The following is a 10,200-nucleotide window of genomic DNA, read 5'->3' on the forward strand; positions in this document are numbered from 1 at the left end:
GGGGGGGGGGGGTGGGGGGAAGGGGATGGAAGGGCGGCGCGCTGGGCCATGGGGCGGGCAGGGCGGTCAGTCGGGTGGTGGAGGAGCCGCTTGTGGCGTCTGAGTGTGCATATGTAATCAAGCGGGAGAAAGGCATCCGTATGCATGCAGGTGGAGCGAGGCAGGCTCCTCGGGCACATGCTGGCTGGGATCTCACCTGCGTCACATACACCACCCGCAGGCCCTCATCATAGCCCGCCGCCGAGCCGTCGCCGTCGCCGTCGCCCTCTGGCCCCGCGCCGTCCGACGCCCGCGCCGCCGCGCCGCGCCGCGCCTCGGACGCGGCCGACGATAGCAGATCGCAGCTTTTGCGCAGGTCGGGCGCGGCGCCCTGCCGCGGGGGCGCGACGTTTGCCCCGCCCGGGGCCTCTGCCTTCCCTGGCTCATCGCCGTCGGCGCCCCCATCCTCACCCTCATCCCCAATCTCATCCTCATCCTCCTCATCCTCCTCGCCCTCTGCCGCCGCCTCCTGGCTGACGCTGCCCTCCCCACCAGCCCCCTGGCCACCGGCATCGACGGCGACCAGCCACCGCAGCGCCCCCAGCCGCAGCCGCAGCGGCGCGCAGCCCCGGAGCAGCTCGGCCTGCGCCGCGGCGGCGGCCGCCTCGGCCCGGGCCAGCGCGTCCGCGTTGTCGCCTGTGCCGCGGCACACTGACCTGATCTTGCGAGTCCGCTGCCAGGCGGTGCGCAGCGCCTTGGCGGTGCCAGAGGACAGCACGAGCACATGCGCCGCCCCCCACTCCGCGCACGCGTCGTCGCCGCCGCAGCCGCGCCACTGCGCCCAGGCGTCGGACTTGGTGCGCGCGCTGGCGCCCCCGTCCCATGCCCACTGCTCGCACGCCGCTGCCGCTGCCGCTGCCGCTGCTGTTGCCGGTGATGCCTCCTGGGCGGTCTTGCGTACATCCGCATCCCCAGACACTTGCTGCTGCTGCTGCTGCTGCTGCTGCTGCTGCTGCTGCTGCTGCTGTAGCTCCTCCTGCTGCTGCTCCTTCTCCTCCTGCTGCTGGTCCTGCTCCTCCTGCTGCTCCTGCTGCCCCTGCTGCTCCTCCTCTCGACATGAGCCCGACCATGCAGCTGTCACTCCCTGCTGCCCATCCCCACCATTATGTGCCTCCATCTGCTCGCCGCGCGGCTCAGCGGCCGCAGTCCCATGGGGCTCCGTCGCCGATGTCCCCAGTGTGCCGTCCGCCTGCCTCGCCAGGTGGCGCAGCCTGCCCACAGCGTTCGAGAAGAGATTGAGCGTCCGCACCGCGAGGACGCGCGCCTGCTGCGCGTGGTCCTGCGGCAGCGCCGCCGCGAGCAGGCCGGCGGGCGCGAGCCGCGCGCGCAGCTCTTCCGCATATCGCTGGACGGCCTCCTCCCCGCCACGCACCACCACCAGCACCCGCGGCGACGCCGGGGCCGCCGCCGCGGCTGCTGCTTCTCCGCCGCCCTCGTCGATCGGCGCCGAGGGCGCCAGCGGGGGCGGCAGTGGGGCCGGCGAGCGCAGCACGTCCGCAGCCGCGAACGCAGCCGTGGCGCCGAGCGGCTCTTCGACTCCCGATTCGCAATACACAAACATGCCGGCCCCGTATTCATCCCCCAGGGCCGGCAGCAGCGCCCCCTCAACTGCCGTCAGCCGTGCCGCACGCGCTCCGCCGCCGCCGCCGCGTCTGCGGCTCCGCCGGCGCGAGGGCGGCCACAGCAGCAGCTTGCGCGTGGTCTCCAGCGGCGCGCGCATGCAGAGCGCCGCCTCGTCATCCAGGTGAGTCAGGGCGGCCGGGTCCTGGTGGATCTGGGAGAGGATCTGTGCCACCTCAGCAGGCGTCCGGGCGACGTCCGCCCGTCGCACGGTCTTGTCGACAAGCCGATCACGCTCCTCTCGCTCCTGCCGGCGCTCCTCGCGCTCCTGCCGCCGCTGCGCTTTCGAGGCGGCGCGCCGCCCCTTCGGCTGCCGCTGCTGCTTGGCCGTGGGGTTGGCCTTGGTAGCCTTAAGCGCCGTGGTTTCGTCCTGGATCGCCGGCGCTGTCGGCAGCGATGGGGCGCTCAGATTGGGTTCGGCAGCTTCGCCACTGCCATCAGCAACCGCAAGTAGTGCCACACGAGGCACGGGCCGCCGTGTTGAGCCAGCCCATCGACGTGTGACCGGCGTCTTGGCTGCCACCGATTATTTGAACCTAAGCATTTCACCACATTGCCGTCGTCGCAAACACGCCAGATCGTAAGCACCCGGAACGAGTGACTAGCTGCAACGCTGCTGTTCCGCAGACATTCCTTACTACATAGGTGATCGTCTATTTGTGCGATCCGTGCGATACAACGGTGCGTGTAGTGACATGAGTGCATGCAAATGAGTCGCGGCAGACCGCCCAGTGGCGTCGTCCACGCAGGGTGTGGCATGCTTTGCGGAGGAGGCGCATCAAGAACAGGGGTGATCCAGGAAGCATGGCTAAACCAGCGACGTGATTGCATGACAATTGCAACACAAGCTCTGCTACTCTGCCTCAACACAACCAGCAGCAGTGCTGCCTGTTGTCCCGCTGGCTGGCTGGCCTGGCATGGTGCCGCCCACGCTTGGGCACGAGTGGCAGGGCTTTACTCAAACACGTGCGCCGCAGTGACCTGAGGGTGCCAAAGGCTCAGTTTCTGCCGCTTTTTCCTCCCCTTTGCCATGACACTCATGCATTGCAAGCTGAGGGACAGCCATCTCACCGCCCTCCTCCAGTAGAGGGTGGCGGCACAGGAAAAAGTTAGTCAGGCACACGCCCTTGCCAGCGCTGCCGGGCCAGGGGACGGTCAGGCGTGTGGACGCTGATTATATTTGTGACGCTGGTATATTTGTGTTGCAACCCCGGGATTCAACCTCTGTCTTTCAAACACCTGCGAGACATCCACCTCAAACACGCCAAGCACTAGGACCGAACTGCCATCACCGCGCGTGTGTCCAGCAATTTGCTGGGAAGGGTGCATGTAGAGGCCTAGACTCTAGGTTGAGCTGCTTGTAGCTGCATCTAATTTGCGACCTGAACATCGGTGACAAAGTGCAGAGGCATGTCTATATTCAACTCAAGAGTCTACCAGAAGTTTTTCAATTGGGCTGTGTGTCGACACACCTAGCCCGATTCAGGACAAATGGCTGACGTCAGCCTCGAGTGACTGTCGGCCATCCTGCTGTGCAGGCTTGTTGTGCAAACCTGGTCTGTGGCCCGGCAGGGTGGAGGCCCACCAACGTGGATCCCACGTGGCCTCCTGCTCGCAGCAGGAAGCCTCCTGCATCGTGCAGTTCTGAGACCGTGGCTGCAGTGAAAGCAACACTGAAACCAAATCCACCCTTCCAATCCGCGAGGCATACACGACCCAAATTTGTGTGACAGTGATGGCTGGTAACGCGTGCATATGTTTGGGTGCGTGCGGTCTGGGTAGTGCTGAAGGCAAGCAGAGGCGGCGCCAACTCACAGTGGCGAGCATTGGCCCAAACTCGCGGCAGCAGGCCGCGTCGTGTCAGCGCCGCCCCTTTCAGCAGCGGGCCCCCCTTCCAGCAGCGGGGCCTAAAATTCCACAGCAGACATCTTCAGTGTCAACGTGGGCGGCCGCTGCGGCGTGTCTGTTCCAACTGGCCCCGCGGCGCGTCACGCGCCGCGGCCCTCCTTGATCCACTGCTGCATGAACAGCATGGCCCTCAAATTGTGGTAGGACGCCTTCCATACGTTCCCCTTTTGGTAGTAGTAGGGGCCGATCACGCCGCCCCCGGCGTCCGTCTGCCACACCCACTCGCCGTCGACGGGGTCGTAGATGTGGGCGCGCACAAACTGCGCGTGGGGGCGGACGGCGCGGCAGCGCTTGCGTGGTCGGATGTGGGGCGGCTTGGCTAGCTCTTGGACAGGGTGGGTCTGCTGCGAATGCAAGACTTGCCAAGGAGCAGGGGGCCTGTTTTACAGGGGATCCAGCGGGCTGCCAAGGTCCTCCAGGCAACAGGAATGCACATACAATAGGCAGAATCTGCATTCTTTCAGGCCGCGAAGGGATAACACCCCCTCAACCCCCCAGCCGGATGAACAGCAGCTCGAACCTTGTTGGCGGCCGCCATCTCCAAGCAAGCGGTGCGTGCGCCCGGCGGCCCACCTACCTCGAATGTGCCGCTCAGCTGATTCAGCAGAGAAGTGTCCCTTGTTTTCAAGTAAGCCTGCAATAAGGCAAGGATCGACTCAGCCTGGATCCACCACACCTGCGTGTATGTTGTTTGTAAGCAGGGTACATACCATAAGTGCCTCTGCTAGTGATGCAGAGCGGGCAACTTGTGTGGTGGATGTGATCTGTGTGTGTGTGTGTGATGTGTGTGTCTGTTTGGGGGTGTACGTGCGTGCGTGCGTGCGTGCATGCGTGCACTTACTTGCAATTCAAGCGCAGTGTGCCTGCAAGAGGGAATGCAAGAAAGGTGCCTGGCTGTGCAGCAGGGGATGTGGGCGGCCTTCGAGTGCGCAAGCTGGGTGCGGGCTTAACAGTGGGCTAGGGGCTATTTATTGCTGTTGTTGACCAAGCCAAAAATGGAGCATCGCAACCACAATGTTCAGGAGTGCTGCCGAGGCAGCAGGGGTGATTTTATCACCAAGTTGGTGTTGCGAGGCATGCCCCACCTTCTTGGTCGAAGCGCCTGCGGCCGTGGCAAGATGCAGGTGGAAGCAAGGGATGTTCGTTGGACATGCAAACGGCCCCGTCAATCGTTCCACAAGCCCTGCAGGCTCTTGTGGGGCCCCTGGGACACGCGCAGCTGTGCTGCGCCCACATTCATACTGGTCAAGGGGTAGAAAGCCGCGTGCGCGCCCCAAAATCTGGTCACGGAAACAGGCAGCGCTGATGCGGCGTCGGTTGCAGCGGCACCGATCGCCGCGCATACCTTCGCCTGTGCCGGGCGCGTGCCCTGGCGCGCCCGACTCAAACACGCCGCCATGCTCCCTGTCATAACCATCCTTCAGCGACGCCGCCGTGAGGGCCGCCAGCTTTGCCGACGCTGCGCCGGCGGCTGGCGCGCCGAGCTTGCCCTTTCTTGTCATTACGCGGACTGCCTCGCCCACCAGCCACGCACTGCGAGCGGCAGGCGGACGCAGATGATTAACGTCATCATCATCAGATGTGCCTGCCTGTCGTGCGTGTCGCCGAACACAGTACAATATCGAATTTCTCATGGCTGTGGTCAAGCGGTCAACGCCCTCTGCAGGTTGCTTTGTCAAGAACGTGACAGCACTGCTGCACGCATGACGTATCAGCCCAGCCGGAAGGTCCAAAAGGCAGAAGCGTGGATCCAGGGCCCCTGATTCTCCACTGCAGCCCGTTTTCACCCAGTCACCTCTCGAGATTGTGGCCAAAGTTGACTGAGGGGGGCCCAACAGGCGTCCAGGAGTCTGGGTCATAAAACCCTATATTAATGTGTTGTGTCAGAGCAGAGAGGGGGGAGGGCTGGGGAGGGAGGGGCGGGGACTTGCATGAATGTGTGGAGGCTGGTGCAGATGGTGGAATCGCATACGTGGCTGCAATCAGTTGAGTCACAAGGGGACACACTGGCCAAATGCAACAGATGGCAGCGAGTGCGCGGCCCTGTCAACTCCCAGAGTGGCTGTTTGCGGCCGACGCATTTTCTATGCATTGTGCCTGCTAGTGCATCGCCGCGCTCTCGGCTGGGCACAGGTACAACGAGGGCTGCAGAGAGTACGACACACCGATGCGGCAGTTGTGTTCTGCCGCTGCACGTATTCGCACCTCTCTTTCACCTTGCGTAAACGCACACATGTTCTCACTCACCATAGACGAGGTTCTGCTTTGTGATGAAGGTCGACGTGAACAGGCTGACGAGCTCTTGCAGGCGCGCCAGCACAGCCTCGTCGCCAGTGGCTTCATACAGCACCGTCAGCGACTCTGAGTTTGCAGCATTGGTCGGGGCACACCTTTTCTGTTTGTTTGCGTGTCGTGTGAGCTTGCTTGCTTGGGGATTGCAAGAAGCTCGGGGAGGCGGCAACGCCGGCAACAGGCCACGCCAGCGGTGAGCGCGCCACAGCAGTCAAAGCTACCTAGCGCAGCCCTGGGTGACTGCACACATGCCAAGTTTGAGTGATGCTGGGCAGGAGGCTGGCGCACGCACCCTCGCCAGCGGCGAGCGGATGAGTCAGGGAAGCCCGCTCCTTGGCCCCATTCACTGCGTACTTGTCCTGCTCACCCACCTGGACCAAGAGGCCGCAACTGCTCCTGGAGGTCTCATCACGGCCCGCTCACCTATGCCATGCAGGATAGCGTTGAATGATTGCGGCATCTGCCCATTCGGCAGCCGCACCGTATCCAAGGGCGGGAGGCTGTTGGTCTCGTTGTAACCGCCGTGGGTGCTGTCGTGGAACGCTGAGTCAGCGGCACGGAAAGTGGCCAGGGCGGTTTGGAGCACCGCGGCATCTTTGAACGCCTGGCAGGTTGCGAGGGAGTTGCAGAAAAGATTTCAGGGTCGGCTGGAGTGGATTCGGTCAACGAATTCCCTGGCGATGGTCTGCGTGGCGCAGGAGGGCGCTAGGGGGGAACGCATGCCTTTGGAGGCCTCCGGGCCTCTCTGCTGCTGTGTCCGCTTGCCGTCACCCCTTGCAGCGTCAACCCTCTCCCCCCCTAACCACACACACACACATACACACACACACACACACACACACACACACGCAGCTTGCTACAAATACTGTAGCCCGTACACGCCATCTTCATGAACAAGAAAAGATTCACCATCTGGGAATGCACCCCTTTGAGATAAAACTCCCAACGCCTCAGCGCCGGTGCTGGCCTGCTGGCAAGGTCAGCTGACCTTGCTGGACTGCACTGCCGCATAGATCACGAAGAACTGGCCGTACAGATTGGGTCCCGCGTCCACCACCTTGGACCCGTCGCGCGTCACAAGCCACACCCTGGCGGCGGCAGAGGGAGACAATGAGCGCTGAGCGCACGTCCGCGGCAGGGCTGCGTGCATGTGCTGCTCACATGTGTGCGGCGCACCGCCCTGGTGTGCAAAGCAACTGAAAAGAAGCGGGGGTCCAGCCGCCTGACAGTGCGGCGGTCGGGGCTGGGGCGCGGTGCCAGCCTGCGTCGCCTCCGTGGATGGCGTGGTTTACAATACCCACCCTCAAGCACGGCTGCGCACCACATGCCGTCGTGCCGGCGCATTGCCTTGTTCATGAAACCCCACAGCGAGCGGGCCGCAGCCTCGCTCGGCCCTCTTGGCCTGCTCGCCCTGCACCGCGCCAGAGGCAACCGCGAGGGAGAGCGCCCAGCAGTGGCGCGCCTGCTGCACGATGCCCTTGTCATAAGGGGCCACCACTTCGCCGCTGCGGTTGAGCGTCTGCGGCAAGGCGGGTGCCCGTGGTGCAGCGGGGCGGGTGCGTACAGGATGGATTGCTCCCATCGGGCAGAGCGGTTGGATGACTAAGCGTCCGATGTTGGACAGATTTATCAGAGTGTGAGACAGGCTGATGAGCTGGTGCGTGCAGGCTTCAGCGCTTGGAACGTCCCGGAATTTATGTATGATTAAGCCACCCAGCAAATCGTGCATCGTGCACATAGCAGGCGCCTGCTTGCTGGCCACGGATGCCGCTGCCGGCCATCGGATCCTGGGTCATGGCCCGAGGACCGCCCACCGCTTGGAAGCCGCCATATGTATTATCTGGGCCATGATCCAGCCAGAATTTTATCGCTTCCTGTGCCAGACCGTTTGCTTGGACGGCAATGGCGTCGAGTGAGACGGCCGCTTGCAGGCGCCGGGTGATGGAACGGGGACCAGTCGGGGACGTTGTGGCGCCGCCCTTGGCCGTTTGCACGCTTGAAGAGCAAATTTTTACATCCTCTGCTGCCCCAAAGTTCAAGATCAGCAGAATGGCAATGCTCAGTGGCGCCACCGAAAGCCGAGGCCCGTGGTGCCCCTTGTTCGCAGATGTGGCCATGGCTCTTTCAGAATGGTGCAGATGCGAAGATCTCGATATGAATTCTTCTTGCCAATTCGAGATCCCGTGTATGATTGCTCTGGTGCCCGGTCCGCGTGGTGACGTTGGGTGTCAGCTCGGTCATGCTGACTGGGCAATCGGAGGGCTAGCGTGCTGCGGCAGAACCCCTCAGGCCCTTGTACCTCTTCTATTATGTGGGTCAACGAATGACGCAGACATGCCTTGAAAAGGCCCCGCTCACACTTGAGGGCGTATGGGTTCTCGGACTGAGTTCAAATCCCGCTGCAAAAAGCCGCCGCCTCGCCGGGCACCCAATGGCGACTGCCCAACGCCACGTCAGCGCATGGGCCAGCGTGCCCTTGCTCAGTGCTTCCCTACCCCGTCCAGCTCCGCTTGGCGGTCCGCGACTGCGATATCACGGCGCCCCGGCATGCCAGCCGGCTCCCAAACCAACCTGCCCGCCCCCCTCCCGCGTGCGTCCTGCCAGTGCGCAAGCGTTTGACGTCGCGCCGCGAACCCCACGCCTCAAGTTGCCGCATCTACAGGTCGCCGCTGACAATCAATGATAATAAACAGGCGCTCTTGCATAGTCACCAATAGATCAATATTTCAAGGGCAGCCTGCAACATCCACCACATCCAAGCAGCCAGCACAATCTACCCTGGCGAAAGAACAATGTTCTTGCAGACTGCCAAAAAATGACATCTCACCTCTATAAAAAACATGACATGCCGTCCTATCGGGAATGAAACGTCATTTATTGATCATGAAGTCACATTTTATGGACAAAGCCGGCTTCTTGGATTGGTTCACTAGTGTGTGTGCACCCTGACAACGAAGGTCGAAAGCAATGCCGTCAGCCCCCGCACAGGCCGCCGCCGCCGACCGCCCCACCCCGCGCGGCGCCCACCGCCTCCCGCACGACCTGCTGCCCGATCGCGAGCGTCGTCAGCACGCACAGCGTGCACACGAGGACCATGACGAACACAACCTTGTTGTTTTTGATCACCCAGCGGCCGACGAACACGTGGCCCGCGATCGTGCACAGCGTCGAGACGCCCATCAGCGCCCCCGCCAGCCCCCAGTGCAGCTCCCCCAGGACAGTGAACACGACCATGCCGGACACTCCAATAGGAAGGATCACCATCTGGGCGGACGCGGCCATCGTCATCGGATCGACGTCGAAGAGCAAAAACAGCCGCGCGACCAGCGGGCCCGACCCTGACCCGCTGAAACCCTGGATGCTGCCAATCAGCAGCGCCGCCGCGGGCAAGGCGGCGAGCATGCGGGGGCGCCACCGGACCTGCCGCGCGGCGTCGGCGGCGGGGCCGGAGAGCGGGGCGCCCGCCGCGGCGCCGGCGTCGAGGGCGCGCTGGGAGCGCCAGACCAGGAAGCCGAGGCCGAGCGCGATCGCCAGCAGGGCGGGCACGCCGCTGAGGAATGCCAGCCACCTGCGTGACGCGTCATTAGAGGTTGGTGGGGCGGGGATGCATTGAGTGAGGCGTCAGGGCAACCTGTCAACGGCAAAGAAGGGCCGGTAGATGCTCGAGCCCCCTGCCGCAGGTGCTGCGGGCGTGCTGCTGCCGCCGCCTGCATACGGTTCAATTGTTTCAGTGAGTTCAAGTGCTTCAGGCGGCAATGACTTCAACTGTCTGACATAATTTGTCAAAGCTGGCGCGGGCCCAAAACCAAAAAAAGCAGGAAGCTCACCACTGCCATGTCCCGCAGGGCCCCGCCGCCTTGGTCACCCCCGGCAGCGCCATCGCCGCCAGCAGCGCCGCCAGCAGCGCCGCGTGCAGCGGGTGCCGCCCAGTCAGCACGCCGACGCTGAGGCCCACCGCCTTGTCGGGCGCCGCGACACCGCTGTCGGCCACCAACAAAACGGCGTCGTCCTCCGATTCCCCGCCACCGCTGCCTTTGCTGCTGCTGCTGCTGCCCGCCACACCTTTCCCGCCGACCGCCGCAGTCGCCGCCTCTGCGCTCGCCGCTGCTGCCGCCGCCGCCGCCGCGCGCCGCGCGCGCCGCCGCTCCTCCACCATGCTCAGCGTTTTGGAGAGGAGGCTGGCGCTCGCCACCAGCAGCACGGCCAGCGCGAGGGCGTGCACAACCAGCGGCGGCGCGAGCTTGTTCGCGAGGCCGCCCAGGGTGATGCCGGCCGCGAGGGGCGCGGCCGTCAGGATAGCGAGATTCCAGTCCAGCAGGTACTTGGAGGGGCATGTTGGGT

At 63.8% G+C, this 10,200-nt stretch overlaps 3 protein-coding genes across 3 annotated transcripts in view; all 3 read right to left on the reverse strand.

Annotated features, from left to right (window-relative positions):
* Positions 1 to 3,294, reverse strand: part of MNEG_0496 (hypothetical protein) — a gene marked incomplete at both ends in the record, with an annotated part of 4,798 nt that extends 1,504 nt beyond the window's left edge. The window contains 3 exons of the mRNA XM_014051012.1: positions 197 to 2,043; positions 2,731 to 2,795; positions 3,260 to 3,294. Of these exons, the coding sequence (XP_013906466.1) occupies positions 197 to 2,043; positions 2,731 to 2,795; positions 3,260 to 3,294 (1,947 nt within the window). The remainder of the gene's footprint in view (positions 1 to 196; positions 2,044 to 2,730; positions 2,796 to 3,259) is intronic.
* A 353-nt stretch (positions 3,295 to 3,647) lies between these two features.
* Positions 3,648 to 5,069, reverse strand: MNEG_0497 (hypothetical protein; the record flags this gene model as incomplete). Its single annotated transcript, XM_014051013.1, has 4 exons — positions 3,648 to 3,827; positions 4,145 to 4,201; positions 4,653 to 4,669; positions 4,913 to 5,069. 4 exons carry the CDS (start codon positions 5,067 to 5,069, stop codon positions 3,648 to 3,650), a joined length of 411 nt encoding a protein of 136 aa, XP_013906467.1.
* Positions 5,070 to 8,832: 3,763 nt separating this feature from the next.
* Positions 8,833 to 10,200, reverse strand: part of MNEG_0498 (hypothetical protein) — a gene marked incomplete at both ends in the record, with an annotated part of 2,636 nt that continues 1,268 nt past the window's right edge. Inside the window, 2 exons of the mRNA XM_014051014.1 lie at positions 8,833 to 9,427; positions 9,687 to 10,180. Coding sequence (XP_013906468.1) covers positions 8,833 to 9,427; positions 9,687 to 10,180 — 1,089 coding nt within the window. The remainder of the gene's footprint in view (positions 9,428 to 9,686; positions 10,181 to 10,200) is intronic.

This window comes from Monoraphidium neglectum (assembly GCF_000611645.1).
Source record: "Monoraphidium neglectum strain SAG 48.87 unplaced genomic scaffold scaffold00041, whole genome shotgun sequence".
NCBI classification, from domain to species: domain Eukaryota; kingdom Viridiplantae; phylum Chlorophyta; class Chlorophyceae; order Sphaeropleales; family Selenastraceae; genus Monoraphidium; species Monoraphidium neglectum.